Source organism: Arachis ipaensis, chromosome B6, assembly GCF_059453495.1.
Source record: "Arachis ipaensis isolate K30076 ecotype BB chromosome B6, ASM5945349v1, whole genome shotgun sequence".
In the NCBI taxonomy this organism is placed as follows: Eukaryota; Viridiplantae; Streptophyta; class Magnoliopsida; order Fabales; family Fabaceae; genus Arachis; species Arachis ipaensis.
In genome coordinates, this window is record NC_142441.1 from 131,530,852 (window position 1) to 131,546,515 (window position 15,664).

At 34.6% G+C, this 15,664-nt stretch overlaps 2 protein-coding genes across 2 annotated transcripts; both read left to right on the top strand.

Annotated features, from left to right (window-relative positions):
• Positions 1–42: 42 nt before the first annotated feature.
• Positions 43–8,024, top strand: LOC107604863 (RING/U-box superfamily protein). The gene is made up of 9 exons (XM_016306569.3): positions 43–537; positions 1,267–1,313; positions 1,547–2,833; positions 5,482–5,570; positions 6,248–6,350; positions 6,425–6,529; positions 6,954–7,068; positions 7,238–7,411; positions 7,548–8,024. Exons 1-9 carry the CDS (start codon positions 324–326, stop codon positions 7,700–7,702), a joined length of 2,289 nt encoding a protein of 762 aa, XP_016162055.1. The 5' UTR covers positions 43–323; the 3' UTR covers positions 7,703–8,024.
• A 1,075-nt stretch (positions 8,025–9,099) lies between these two features.
• On the top strand, positions 9,100–14,296 carry MGP2 (MALE GAMETOPHYTE DEFECTIVE 2). Its single transcript, XM_016306568.3, has 11 exons — positions 9,100–9,573; positions 9,690–9,766; positions 10,232–10,318; positions 10,409–10,486; positions 10,576–10,667; positions 10,794–10,995; positions 11,860–11,950; positions 12,510–12,568; positions 12,686–12,834; positions 13,064–13,145; positions 13,417–14,296. The coding sequence occupies exons 1-11, from the start codon at positions 9,447–9,449 to the stop codon at positions 13,807–13,809; spliced, it is 1,437 nt and encodes a 478-aa protein (XP_016162054.1). The 5' UTR covers positions 9,100–9,446; the 3' UTR covers positions 13,810–14,296.
• Positions 14,297–15,664: the final 1,368 nt, after the last annotated feature.

Sequence of the window (15,664 nt, forward strand, 5' to 3'; positions counted from 1 at the left end):
TTGAAGAGCGCTACGGGAGCACTTTATTCAGTTTATTATATTACTATAAAAATAAAGATTTTTATTTTTTTATTTCTTTTTTTTTTTTTTCAAAAAACGGTGGCAAGATGGTAATTGGAGTGTGGCGGTAGAACCAAATATTCGGTGAAGATGCGGCACCCAGCCCCACCCAGGGAAGCGAGAAAGCGCCAACAAATAATAACAAAAAATGCTTTGTTCATTCTGAGCGTTGGTAAAATTAGAATAGAAGCCTTTCCCAACGACGAAAATCACGACCCTTCTCCAAAACAAACCGCCCCTCCCCCTCTCTCCCTTTTTTTTTCATGTCCATCTTGCCCTCACAAGCCCAGCCAGCACCATCGTCTTCTTCATCTCCTTCAACTTCAAACCCTAATTCCCAATATGGATTCCCAAATTCTCTTCCCTCTTCCTCAATTTCCTCTCTCTCTTCGCAATTCAACAACTACGACAGCAACATCGATGCATCTTTCGGATCCCTTCGAATCTCTGATCCCCAATCTCCCTGCCACCATCCAGGTTTGGATTTTTGCATCTTCTTTCCTTTAATTTCTGTGTCTTCGATTTGGACTTCGTCGTGAAATTGTGGCTGTGTTTTGGTCGGTGAGGATTGTTTTCGGTAATTCAGGTTTTACTGTTCAGGTCAAATGAGAATATGAGAGGGAAAAAGATAAGGACTATCAACTTATTAATATATTTTTCGAGGTTAATTTTTTGGGTGGTTTGTGGTTGCGTGGCTTAGGTTTGGTTTGGTAAAGATTTTAGAAGAGGTGCACTGTTTGAGAAGAGGTGCACTGTTTGGTAAATAAAAAAAAGACTATATACTTGTGCTTGCGGCTTTTAAATAGCCTTTTAAATAGTCGGGGTTACTTTTGAGCTTTTTAAGTTGGCTTGTCTATTTTAAAATTTAAAAGTCTAATATCACTTCATATATTAACTAATTTTTAAATTTAACGCTTAAATTAATATCTTTTATAGTATTTTTAAATTTTAAAAGCTATTTTACCAAACACAATTGTTGTTGTTTATGTTTATTAAAAGTCATTTTTAATTTGATTTATCAAATATAAATGCTACACTTTTTTAAAAGCCATCTTTTAAAAGTTAGCTTTTATAAACTACTCTTAAAAAGTAAAAGTTTTACCAAACTAAGTCTTAGTGCGGTCGAATTGAGAATGTTTGATTTTCTCTGTTTGCTTTGGTGCTGCTTGTTCATCAGTTGATTCTCTTTGTCGTTGTATATGGCAGGTTCATCAACTCAAGCTACAGAAGATTATCGTGGACCTTCCGAAAAGGTATTTTGATTTTCCTTTTCGGAGTGCGGTTGCCCGTCCACTGTTTTGACCTCTCATATTTATGACTGCATCTCTGTTTAGTATCTAATATGGACTAGGACTGTGTTTGGAGGTGTATTTTAAAGGACTTATCTGTTCTTGTTGTTTTCTCGTAACTAAAGTGTCAGAAGAAGTGTAGAATTATATAGTGTTTGTGTATATGGTAGGTTACTGTTGATCTTTTTTGCTAGTAGGTGATGGAGTCGGTGTCTGCAAGTGGTATAAGTTCTTCTTCACCTTCACAAAACTCTGGAATACATTCTAGGAGTCACGCTGGAAAACGATCAGGTGGATCATCCCACTCATCAGGGAAGACAGCAGGAATGCTTTCCTCTCATAGACATCAACAGAATCCTGTGTCTGCAAATTATCCTGGAAGTTCCCCTCCACTGGGAAGGAGATCTCAGATGGTGAATGGCAAGTACTTGCTGAATTTTCAGTATGATCCAATATCCCGTTCTCAACCAAGAGGGCCTCCACCTCCTCTTCCAAGAAGGCAACGGAAGAGAAGGCCATACAACAAGGATTTGTTTCTGCAGGCAAATTACAGATTCATGGTCCTAGATACAGGAAATTATTCTCCCCAGTCGATGGATCCAGATAAAATGTTGCAGTGGGAGGATATTATATGTGTGACATATTCAACCCCCTTCCCAGTTCAGTGCCCAATTTGTTTGGAGTATCCTCTGTGTCCCCAGATAACCTCATGCGGGCATATTTTTTGTTTCCCATGTATACTACAGTACTTGATGCTGGGTGAAGAGGATCACAAAGGTGATTGCTGGAAAAGGTGTCCTTTATGCTTTGTGATGATATCTGTCAAGGATTTGTATACTGTCCACATAACAAATGTCAAACAATATCAAGTAGGGGATAATATTGAGTTCACATTTTTAACACGAAAAAAGGATTCATTTACTTTATCTCATAAAAATAAACAAGAGACAGATATTGCATCAAGTAGCGATGGAGATTTATGTGATCCGTTTTCCAAGTTCACACTCACATCAGATGTAGATCTCTCTGTTAGACACGCAATATCAGATCTAGATGGCTGGCTGGCCAGAGCTGATTCAGGGCTTGTCGATGACCTGGAGAAGCTTCCATATGTTTGTGCTGCAATGCAACAACTAAAACAAAGGAAGAAATATTGGAATGAACATAGGGCTTCTGACATTTCTTCAAGGCTTATTGATTCTGAACATCAGATACAATTGACAGCTGCAAATGCTGTGGATGCTGATGGTGAAACCCATTCTAATGGATCAAGGATTTCCACTGTAGATTTCCAGGACCAAAGTAAGGGAATAATATTGGATAAGTCAACTGCTGAAGCCTGTCCACATCAAACTTTGGAAGGAGAGAAATTGATAGAACAAGAAATCAATCCATCCTCATCATATGAGGAGAAGAATGGTGTTCAAAGGCATTCAAATGGAATTGGAGAGACGAAGGAAAGTGATTCTTACAATTTCTTCCAGGTTTGATGACAACTTCATGCTTGTCTCTGTATTACCCCCTATTTAGTTTTCTTCATGTTTTTCTAATTGAAGTAACAAGTGTTTCACCTTAAGAATTCTATACTGATTCTGTTGAGCAATTTGGCATGATCGTATTTGTAAGATATAGGTAAGATATGTTTAGACTACTAGTGTGTTTAGTCTATGCGGGGTTTGGCATAGGATAAGTTTAGGTTTTTAAAGGGTTTGCATAGATGGAAGGAAGCTTTAGTTATATTATAGTTTTCTACATTTTGGATGTATTTTAAAGTTGTAGAGAGGATAGAGTGTAATTGAAGGTGTGAGAGGGAAGACAAAATTGACAAATATGTTGAAAGGATCATGTTGCATGTTGGCAGCAAGAAATGTCAAAATTATAGCTTTATTTTAGATAGAGAGAAAATGTGTGCTTTAGTTCTAAAATCTAATTAATCTAAAACAATTTGGGCTGGGGTTTGGGGTTGTCAGGTTGAGAGTACATTATAATTGTCATGGACCATCTCTCCGCAAAGGTTAGGCTGTTGGTAACTCGTGAATGGTTTTATATTTCTAATACACTCTATATACAAATTCTGAGCTTTAAGTTTGGATAGAGCACGGACCCACCCTACCTTGTGCTAGAATTTATAATTTTGTTTAGAACAATAGGATGTTAAGTACTGGAAGAAAGTGGAAACCATACCTTAAAAGCTAAATATTAAGGGGAAGGATCACTTTCCTTGAATATAACATCAAGTATCCCATACTAGTCGACAAGGGATTTTGGGCACCCCATAATACTCCGAGTCCCTAACAGTACATCGACCTTAGAGAGCTGATGTCCACAACAGCTTCACTCTATCAACGCCAATCTAGTGGTAGCCATTCCACAGTTGTTTATTAGTATCAGGTATTCACCGTATCAGCCTATAGGTGATTAGCCATTCCACAGTCGTTTATTAGTATCAGGTATCCACCTTATCAGCCTATAGGTAGCCCTTTCTGTATCGTTGACAAGGCTCTGACACTATTGTTAAGTACCTAAGGAAAGTGAGAAACATCGCCTTAAAAGCTGGCTATTAAGGGGAATAACCGTTCTCCTTAAATACATCATCAAACCTCCCAAGTCTCTAACATAGGATAAGAAGGATCAAAATCTATATCATTTTTCTATGGAGGCTCTGATATTATGTCATTGACTGATTATTCTTAAAGCACTAATAGAAGAGGTACATAGATCAATGATGTTTCTGTGTAACCCTTTCCTTTGGAGGATGAACACTAAATGTGGGAGATAATCAGTTTATTCTCTTAGATCAGTCTTCTAACCTGAAGCTGTAGTATAAAACTAAGATGCTAAATTATATATGAGAAATTAATTAAATTAGGGTTACTATAATAGCAATGACAATATTATTAGCTTAAATTCTTAACCAGTTCCCTATCTACCTCTGATGTCTTGTGACGTAGTGAGCTGTGCATAGATAGATAAACAATGCAAAGGTTAAATAAATTCTACAAATTTAGTTCGCTGGCCTGGATAGCACATTTTCAAAGGTGGCAAACCTTAACTTATTGGATAAAATTAAAACAAACTGCAAGTAATGCTTTAGTCAATATGAAAAAAGTATAATAACATCACTTGGGTTGCTTTAATAAAATAGCTTTGGTGACAATCTATTGGGCTTTTCTTGGATGCATTAATAATGTAGCAATCTATTGATCGGCATGAGTTTCAACAGCAAGCTTCTGCATAAGACTGTACTCCTTCCATTTCACTTTTCACAAAAAGTACACATAATAAGAAATCACTAACTTCAAAAATATTGGAACTGTTTAGGCTAAATTATTACCTTGAAAATTTTCTTTTCTCTTACCCTCGATTAAATGCTTAGTGCACATATTTGGTGTACTGTAGTTAGGACAAAAAGTATATAAACATTCTGAATCTAATCAAATGCCAAATATTGTTAGACAATGTTTAGTTAAGAAGTGACTTATTTTTGTGGGTTGGCAATAGTTCAAGACATGAAAAAATGTCAAAGGAAAAATGAAGGCAAAGATCATTTATGGCCGGTCAATTAATGTTGTTTGTTGGTACCAAAGCTATATTGATTTTCTTTTCCTTGAATGATTGATCTATTTTCATCATGTCACTGTGGAGAGTACTTGTTTTGTTGAGATCTGTGGACAGAATACTATTATTGCCTGCGAAATTGCTTAGTTGGTTTTTTTTTTTTTGTTTTTTGTTTCTCTTTTTGCTTTGTTTTGTTTTGTTTTTTTTTAAATGACTCTTATACTTTAAAAAGATAAGGCAATGCTTCATGACTCCATTATTACTTTTCGTATGGTATTGTAAGAATGCATAATCTTTTCACATTAAGATCTGAATCGCCGATAGGTTTGGTGCCCTCCCTTGCAACTAATTGAACTTTGGTCAACTGTAGTGCCAAATTGTTTACACTAACTCATTCTAAAACTCTCTCATCATTCCTGACAATTGGACAAATTTAGAAGAATTACATTGAGATGAGGAATTGTTTCTTTTGCTTTTATTGAGCAATTTACAAATGCCTTATGCTTAACAACTTCCTATTTATTACCCATCTAATGATGAAATTTGGTTGTTACCATTTTCATATCTATTTCAGGCTGTGGATGGCCAGCATATAATTCTCCATCCACTGAACACGAAATGTTTACTTCATCATTATGGGAGTTATGACATGCTTCCACACAGGTTTGAACCAAATGAAATTATACTCCTATTAGTTGGTAACAAGAAGTGCTTCTTGGTTTGCGTGATAATTCAAATGCAATTGTCATATTGTGGAACTTTTTAAAGTTTATGGAGATAGAAATTGATTTATTCTAAACTTCAATTTTGGGTTCATAAACATGTATACACCACAAAACAAAGCTTTTAAATCTGTAAATTCAATGCTCATAAAAAATAAGGTTTGGTGCTATAGAAGATGCATCTCACACAAACTAGTAAGGTTTTACCATACTTATTGCTCATGATAATAAATATCTATTAACATCTACAGAATTAATCCTTAATTGTAGGCTAAGATAGTGATACTTAAATCAAAGTATGTTTGGGTTGTAATTTTGGCTCAAAGAAACAAAATCAAGTACATAATTGGCGGAATGCACCTATCATGAGAAGTCAGAAGTTGCAGCAAACACTGCATAGCCTTGTGTTGTTTGCTGGGTTGATTAGGTGGACTAATTAATGCCATTTTCCTTTGTCAAAGATTGAATTTTCAGTAAATGTCATATTAGTATGTTTTAGTTTCAGTTGGAATGTTAATATTTTAAGTAGTACTACTTGACAGTTGATATTAGTACATGTTAATATCTATAGTTTTGGCTGCATCTAATGGCCTTTTGACCAGAGTCTACTGATTGCAGAATAACGGGAAAGATTCTGCAAATGGAAACGGTTACCCAGTCCGAGGCCATGAGGAGGCGATATAAATTCTTAAGTCATTTTCCGTTGACAACAACTTTTCAGGTGCCCTTTAAAAGAAAATTATTTAATTCGAAGATTCTGTTATAATTTATAATAGGTATTTGCTAATTTTTCAGCTTTGTGAAATTGATTTGAGTGAGATGTTGCCTCCTGAAGCACTGGCCCCATTTATGGATGAAATAAAGAAGCGCGCACACCAGAGGAAACAACTCGCAAAGAAGGTATTTAGTTGTATCCTTGAATATTACATTTGTAGATTTCAAAAAGGCAATCAGACTCTTGCTGCTCTGACTTACTTCTTAGTTCTCTCACCCTTAATGCTTGTGTAAAAGAACTTGACGTGGCTCTGTGAAATTGTAGTTATTCTGTGAAATTTCTCCCAAATTTTTATGGATGTCATATTTTCTTGATTTGTCTTGTCTCCCCTTGTTTGTCTGCCATTCTGTTGATCTGTGCCAGTGGGGCAAATTGTTTTAATGAAACCTTGTCAAGCTTGGGTCAGGCTTGGGCTCGTGGGTTGTTGAAATTTGTTGGTGCGAGTGTGAGATAACAATTAAAATTGGCTTCTGTAATTTTTTCTGTGGCTAAAACTTCTGCAATCACCTGCCTTTGAAGAATTGAAGTCATGTTATGTTATTATTCTAGGAGCAAAAGGAAAAATTCAAGGCGGAAGCTGCTGCCGCTTATTCTTTTCCCATTCCAAGTTATAAACTTGCTTCGTATGATGACACTCCAACATTTTCTATGGATGACTTTGAAGGTAACATGCTTTTTGGATGTTAGAAGATCAAATTAGTGGTACATGACTTACATACTTGCACCTGGACTTTATGGCATTTTAAAGTGTTCTGCATTTGATTTGGCTTTTCAATTGCACATTGTCATCTCTTATGGGGTGTATAATTTTAATGTTTTCCTTTTTATTTTAGCCTTGGGAAATTCAGCTATGTCATCAAGTCCTCCAGTTGTTGGGGAAAGAAAAACATTCTCAAATGTTACCCGGCTTGGATTCGCTGCTGCTCATGATTCTCCATCCTTACAAATCCAAGAAACCAGCAGTACCCATAATAATAATACGGTCACTAGTCCTACTGGCACAACAGGTATAGTGAGATTATGTAAATTTGGTATTTTTCTGCTCACCAAAATGTCATGCACTCGTGCAATTGCTGAAGAATGAGCACCCTGCTATGAGGGCCTCAAGCATGTTTTATGTTCTAAAACAATTTGATCCTGTAGGTCCGAGAAATGTGGAGACACCATCATATTCCAATGTTACATCCAGAGCCGAATCAAATGTAAACATGAATGCACCAAACACAAATGACTTTGGGAAGAAGCGGAAAAAGCAAAATCGAGTTCTCCTATCGACATCTGGTGGCAGGCGTTACTGATTACTCTGGATTACTCTATAAGATTGTATGTTAGAAGGCTCCAATTTCATCCCGTGAAGCCCGAAGTGAAATTTGCGACTCCATCTAGACAATTTCAGTGTAGTTATCTACCATCTTATGGATGACATGTATTTTATGCGCTTGATTTCTTGTAGATAGGTATAGACGTGTGGAGAGAGAGAATAAATGATGTCATAAACAACCAAGACACGACGGTTTTAAGTACACTTTGAGATAGTTGATTGTCTTTTTGGTTTATCCAATGTTTATGTAATGGCTTATGGTCGGAACAACACATTGTACAAGGGCCACATTTGCAAAACTTGTTACTTGGTTTGTGTTTGTTGCGAAGGAGTCGTCTCTGGGAGGCCATATGCAGGCTGGGGTCAAAATAATCCCGATAGGGCTTTCAAAGTTTAGATGCTTAAAGGGTTTGGCATGAGAATTTTCTTTCTTGGTTGAAAACCAAAATGAAATGGATTCTTCGCTGCTGAGGAATGTGATGTGGTGGTAAAGCTGTTTGCCTCAAACACAGCCACACCAAGTTCGAATCCTAGTAGTTGCTAGGTTAGGGTGGGTGAGTGTGTTTGACTGTTCGTATGACAAAAAAAATTGGACTCTTCTGAATCACTGCACGCAAGGGGTGTTTTGCGTTGTATCAATGGAATTACTTCGTGAAAAGTGGATACGCCACACACCCCTGAATATTCCATGTTCAGTCATTTTTACATATTCGTATTCTTTCAAGTCATGTATGATGTATCATTTGGGTTGCTTATATATATATATATATATATTTATGTGTGTGTGTGTGTTTGCTATGGTGCTTAAAAGATATTGCCTGATTGTTAAAATAGATTAAATAATTAATTTTAAATTTAGAAGTATAAAAGTTATTATAAAAAGTAATTTAAGCCCCCAAAAGGCACCATAGAATCCTCCGTGCCTGAGTTGGTCTTCATCCTTAGAATAGAAATACATTTTAACATGTACATCTTGCTTGATTATAATGGGAGTAGTTTAAATAATTGCAACTTCGTAAACAGGCAAATTTTAGTTCTAAAGGTACAAGAATGTAAACCAACTTAAGCTAAGAGCTTACAGTTTGCAGTAGGATTATCTGTTAGAAAACATAATTATATGTTAATTCAAAAATGAGATTAATATTGTGTAATGTTAGTGCAAAACAATCTCATATTGATCTTATTAGTGGATCAAATGTTCTCAAATGGCATAGTCTTTCTATAATCAATTAAGAGGTTGCGGATTCGAATTCGAATTTCATATCTTCGGTAAAAAAAAAAAATGTTCTCATTTGCAAGACTTTAAATAGGCAATGCGTTATAATTAAATTCTTTAAAACGAATCATGTTACAAAGCCATCCCAGCTTAAACTTAATTGATTCCTCAAAAAGAAATTATAAGATCACGTTAGCAAAACACAAATAGTAGTGGCAAGCTAGTGTACTGTGTAATATTCTATTCAATATCTGGAAGGCAAGTGTATATACAGCCTGTAACAGCGTAACACTCCGTTCCACATTTCATTTATCTCCTGATCTCCTCAAGCAAGCTTGGTCGTTGTTTCAGTGTTCACGTTTTTCAGAGCCACAAAAACGTCGTCGTTTCTGGGAACACAACTTACACTGCTGCATTCCGCGAACTTCATTAGCCTTGATCTGAATCTAACCCCCATCTCTCTCTCTCTCTCTCTCTCTCTCTCTCTCTCTCTCCGTGTTTGAGTATGAGGCAGCACAAGCTGCTATCATCATCAGCGAGCAATAACAGGAGACCCAGGATTCTGTATCTGGTGTGCGCCGTTGCATTGTTCTCTCTCCTCCTCTTTGCCATTCAATCCTCTTTCTTCTCAGGTAATTAATTAATCACAATCAAACTCCCCTAATCATTGGTTAACAAATTATTCAAAATTGCGCACCCAATCCGTTGCGTGTGATTCTCAGCTTCCTCCAAATTGCACTTTTTCCAGGTTCCCTCATTTCAGATCGCAACAGGGAGCAAATTAGTGTCTTGTCAAACTTCCAGTCCAGTGTTCAGCAGTGTGTGGTAGCTACCCATTCCTTTTCTTTTATTTTCTGTCTTTTTATTCATTTTGGATTTCTTCCCCCGGTGGTCCTATGGGTTTGTTTATACTAGATTTGAAATTCAGTTGGTGTCTGTGCTGTGTTTTCTATAGCTAATTGTGGAAATGATACATTGTAGGTAATTTTTTTTTCTCCATTGAACTTTGAAAGGACTTGACAGAATAACGAGCAATTTGATAATTTTGTTACTATAGAATATCAACTTAACTGAAGACAGGCCAAACACACTTATGTGTTTCTTTTGAATAACATGATTATGATTTGTTCGTGTATAACGATTTTTGGTATTCATGGTTATGAATTGTGTCAATTTTTGAGAAACTAAAGTTCTGGGATTTACTTTTTTGTGCGGCCCGGTATATTTGTTTAGAAATTTGACTTGTTAAGTAGTATGGAAACCAATGTTGAGCTATGGAATTGAAAACAGGCTAAAAAGGGGCTTGGACTCACTGCACAAATTATTGACCACTGTAAATTGATCCTTAAATATCCTGAAGGCACCAACAGCACCTGGGTATGTCTTTTATGCTCTAATACTTCTTCTTTGATTCAATTTCCACCAATAGCAAAGTACTAACTTTTGAATCTGTTTTGATTCTTGCAGTACAATGCACAGTTTAAACACTTTGAACCTTTGGAGTACAAATTTGATGTGTGCGAGTCAATCTTGTTGTGGGAACAGGTGAACCACCATTCTTTTATCACTGTGTTTTAAGTTGCTTCTTTTCAGTGTGATTCTGTACTTAGTACTGATATGTTGAGGTATGGCAGTACCGTAACATGACCACAATTCTAACCCGAGAATATCTAGATGTTCGTCCTGATGGCTGGGTAGATTATGCTCCACAAAGAATTGCTCAATTGTATGAACCTTAATCTTCTTCTCCTTCTTGTTTGTGACTACTATAAATGTCTATTTCATTATTTATGCTTATTCACTGCAAGCATCTTGCTATGAAGCAAGTCTAATTTCAGTTTTCTTCTTATAGGGGGGCCAAAAAGTGCTACAATAAGACTCTCTGCGAAGAGAACCTCAATATACTATTACCAGCAAAACCACCTTTTCATCCACGACAGTTTCGTACTTGTGCTGTTGTTGGAAATTCTGGAGATCTTCTGAAGACAGAGTTTGGTGAAGAAATTGACAGCCATGATGCTGTTTTCCGTGATAATGAGGCCCCTGTTAATGAGGTATACTTCTATCAACTCATCAATTACAATTCTGACGTTATGTGATAGGATAGATGATAAGAAAAAAAAGAAGGATAAACAAGACATGAATTGAAATTGAATAAGAAAGATACATTAAAATTGAAATACAAATAAAATGGATAGATTGAAATTGAATACAAAGAGAATCACTCTACTTTCTAGCCAATTTCTTGATGCAACAAGAAAGAGACTCCTTAACCTAACTTGTCCACGCCATAGTTTGGGGATTGAATCGAAGGGACTCCTCAACCTTCTATCCAATTCTCCGATGCAATGAGGGACTCACTCAACCTCACTTGTTCACATCATGGTTTTATCACTAAACCAAAAGGGGGTTTTCAAACCTCTAATTACTGAATACTACGATTACAATAGTTTATGAGATATTTATAACCTCTTATTAGGTTAAAACAAGGAAAACCTTAAGCTCACGAACACAAAGCCCAATCTAGTAACTAAATAAACAAAATTAAAATACATCAAATTAAATTGAACATTCTAAAAATATAAACTATTAACTTCTAAATAATATTTGAACTCTTCATATTACGAACATTTGAAGCACGTATCAATAGAGCTTCTAGTGGTTTTTTTATTTAGTATTGTCTCTTACCAAAAGTTTAGCTTTTGCATGTCTTGATATCCAGATCCTTTATCTTTGGATAAATGAGACTGATCACCAGCTAATGCAAGCTCAATAATTATTCTTCTATTACAGTACAAGATGCAATAGTGATTAAGAGCATCAAATTCATTGGTTTACTGTTTTAATTAAGGCTCTGAACTACATAGGGGGAAAATGATTTTTCAAACACTTATTTTGTCTGTCTTTGAATTGTGCAGAAATATGCCAAGTATGTTGGTCTTAAGAGGGATTTCCGTCTAGTTGTAAGGGGTGCTGCTCGTAACATGGTCCCTATTCTAAATGGATCTGGTGAGTTATTATTTATGAGTTATTTTAACAAAAATATCAAACGTTTATTGAAATTAGTATTTTAAATGTCAGGTGATATTAGTTAAATGGGTATATGTTCACAATCCTAGATTTACAAATGGCTACTTTGTCATTTCTGTGTGCTATGTTGCTTATCCTCATCTTTTGTTGCCTAATCCTTTAATACAAACTATACTTTCCATTATTATTTAAATTATTCTACACACAGATTAATCTATTAGAAAGCAAAAGGTAGTTAGTGAATAAGTTAAAAAATAACAAAAATTATATTGTGATAAGCCTGTTATATTAGATTCTTTTAATTGTGTTGAAGAATTAATTTATTAATATAATACGCCATTACACCTAAGCAGTTGGTCTAACTGTCTAACTTAGACGTTTTTGTGGATCAACTGGGAGACAGTTTCTCAATAACTAGGAGCCAGAAATCTGGAACTTACAGTGCACTCATTGATATTTTAATCCCCTTTTTCTCCTTGCATGTGTGAGTTCTTGAGTTGTATAAGATCAGAGGATTAAAGTTGTTGCTCTTCTGCAGATGACGAGATATTGATAATAAAAAGTCTAACGCACAGAGAAATCAATGCCATTATAAAGGTGAAAATCTGTTCTTCACTTAATGCTTTTGGTCTATAAGCCTGCTACAGACAGCAGAAGCTCAATTATCGGAACAAGTTTATCAACATTCTTTTGACCCCCTTTTTTTTATGGCAGACTATTCCAAATCCAGTCTATCTATTCCAAGGGATTGTACTACGTCGAGGTGCCAAAGGAACTGGGATGAAATCCATTGAGTTAGCACTCTCAATGTGTGATATTGTTGATATATATGGTTTCACTGTTGATCCAGGATACACTGAATGGTGGGTTTCTCTATCTGGATTTTGGTTTGGTTTAGACAATATGGATTTTATGTTTTTTAGTCTTTGTGATAGTTTCTAGAGTATTCATACACATGCTGCTCTTGAATAGATTTCCCCATTGATACCCCAAAACTTTGCTTATTATTATTTTTTTCCCCTTATTTAATGTAAGTCTGCAATGCCAATGGGTCTTTTTTCTTTTCTTTTTTGTGATTTTCTTTATCTACAGGACAAGATACTTTTCTGCTCCAAGGAAAGGACACAATCCACTTCAGGGTAGAGCATACTACCAACTTCTTGAATGCCTTGGGGTATGTCTTTTCTTTAGATAAAATCTACTTAGTATATTTTTATGGGTGTTGCTAATATGTGTCTTATGGACACATTTAAGAGTACCACAAAAGGAAACATTTGACTAAAAAATTTTGAAAAATAAAATTTTTTACATTTGCAATGCATTGAATACATCAAAAACCTAATGTTTCTATTTATACTCTTAACATATGCCTTAGCGCTCATTTTGGCTACATCCTATTATTAACTTTTCCTTTTTCAAGTTTTGACACATGGTTTAATTTTCAGTTAATAAGGATTCATTCCCCCATGAGATCAATGCGGAAGCAAGACTGGTCAGATGTGCCAAGTAGAGAAATGATTAGCCAAGCACATGCAGCAGCAAAACAATTGAAGCTGAGTCAATCCAATCAAGCTGGCGACTTAGGGCAGTTTGGCAGTTGCAAGGTGTGGGGTGATGTGGACCCCAAAAAAATGGGACCCGTATCAGGATCTCCGGACATGAGTGATGTAAGGAAGAAATCAAATTATAATAAATGGGAAGTCATGCCTTTTAAGAGTTTGAGGAATGAAGCACAGGATCACTATATCCAGATGCAAGGGGTGTCTCTGTATAAAATGGATGGCAATAGATTGGATGATCTTGTGTGTGTGAGACATCCCTTAAAATCTGATGTGTAGATGGTGTCTCCCTACTAAGGTTCTTTCTGATCATTGGCCCAACTATTTTCTAAATGGAATATGGGATGAAGTTACCTTCTATGGCCTGCTTTGTATATTTCCACAGTAGTTCATTTTTTTTCTGCACAAATTCTGCAGCTATCAGAGAGAAGCTAGAATACCAAATCCATGAAGGGAATCCGTATGTATGATTTCATTGACTTTAATATTTTATACTAGAAAGTGATTTATTGTAGGGGATAGGGATTAGAGATCACAACATAGGAATTTTGACTACAGAAGTTTGTTGTGCTTCCTTTTGTGATTCTGGTGAGTTCGAAATGGAATGCTCTTAATAGTGCAATAGATGTCTCATCTATTAATATTTGGTTGGTCTTAGAGGTATCTGTAAACATATCACTGTAATGATCAACAATCCTAGAAAAATGTTGGTCTGATGTTTTGAACTAGTTTTACACGACATTAAAATTACATTTTGGAGTTAAAATTCTTTGGTTATTTTTATTTTTACTTTCTTCTCTTTTGGAAAAGCTCTCATGCTACTGCCAACTTAATGGATTTTGTTCCCGTGAGGCTTGATCTTTGCTGAATGTACTTGTTCATCTTGTTCTGAAGTGGTATTCTTATTCTATTATTAAGCCTTCATTTTTGTGTGAGGTCCAAATTAGTTGGATCTTATACTTAATACAATAGTAGAAGGGAGTGGATCTGACTTAGTATAGGAGGAAGAGTAAGTACAAAATTATTTCATGGTTTCTTGGATTACGACTAAAGTTAATATGGTTCTCTGTCCCAAAAAAAAAGTTAATATGGTTATGCACGAAATTCGAAACGAGAACATAATCTTTGAAGAGAGTATAGAGTATAGTTGATAACTTGGATATCATGATTTTTATTCGTTGAAGAATGTCATTGTGCTGCTGTATTTATTGTTTCTATCTGAATGTAACATATGGTAACATAACATTTCTGAATATAAGAGGTTAGTACGAAAAAACACAGGATAAGAGATTCTTTTTTAATGCTTATAAACATGGGAATCCAATTTCTCGTAAGAAAAAAAAATCTGAATATATGGTAACATAATATTTTTTACCTATGAATAATAATCTACTTAATATACTAAAACTGGGTTTTTCCCCAACTAATGAAGGTGAGATGTCGATCCCTCGTGATTCCGTTTTTCCTCCAAAATAAATGCACTTTTCTCTATTCTAAATTATTTTATAAAAAAAAAAAATCTTTATTATAATTATATTATAATTAATATTTAGTGAATAATACATAATTATACTAATTTAGAAACATATCTTCATTATAATTATATCAAATCAATATTTAATGCATTATTAAACTACTTATCAATTATATATCAATTGAAAATACTTTTAATTATTTTAATAATAATAATAATAATAATAATAATAATAATAATAATAATAATAATAATAATAATAATAATAATAATATGATAATGGCACCGATCGTGGTAATCATGATAAGAATATTTGATTCTAATAATAAAATGATCAAATCTTACGATACTAATAACGCACATTGATTTTAAATATTTTTAGTCATTTTAATTATATTAATTTTAAAAATATTTATATAATTCTAATTCTTATTCATTATCCAATAATAATAATAATAATAATAATAATAATAATAATAACTTGAAAAAATTCGTATATAAACTATTTTAATTACCCGTGTATTATTATTAATTCAATCAATTATTTCAACTAATTAATTCAATCAATTATTTTTTAATTTATTTTTTTGAATTCAATAAATCAAATGAAATCAATTATACTAATTGTTTTTATCAACTAATTGATTTGATTAATTCTTA

Bases quoted from the DNA above. Each gene is read 5' to 3' on its own strand.
- MGP2 (XM_016306568.3), top strand. From the start codon at position 9,447: ATGAGGCAGCACAAGCTGCTATCATCATCAGCGAGCAATAACAGGAGA. The intron at 12,569-12,685 runs GTGAAAATCTGT...TTTTTATGGCAG, and splicing joins AAATCAATGCCATTATAAAG to ACTATTCCAAATCCAGTCTA. The intron at 13,146-13,416 runs GTATGTCTTTTC...TTTAATTTTCAG, and splicing joins AACTTCTTGAATGCCTTGGG to TTAATAAGGATTCATTCCCC.
- LOC107604863 (XM_016306569.3), top strand. From the start codon at position 324: ATGTCCATCTTGCCCTCACAAGCCCAGCCAGCACCATCGTCTTCTTCA. The intron at 2,834-5,481 runs GTTTGATGACAA...TATCTATTTCAG, and splicing joins ATTCTTACAATTTCTTCCAG to GCTGTGGATGGCCAGCATAT. The intron at 6,351-6,424 runs GTGCCCTTTAAA...CTAATTTTTCAG, and splicing joins CGTTGACAACAACTTTTCAG to CTTTGTGAAATTGATTTGAG.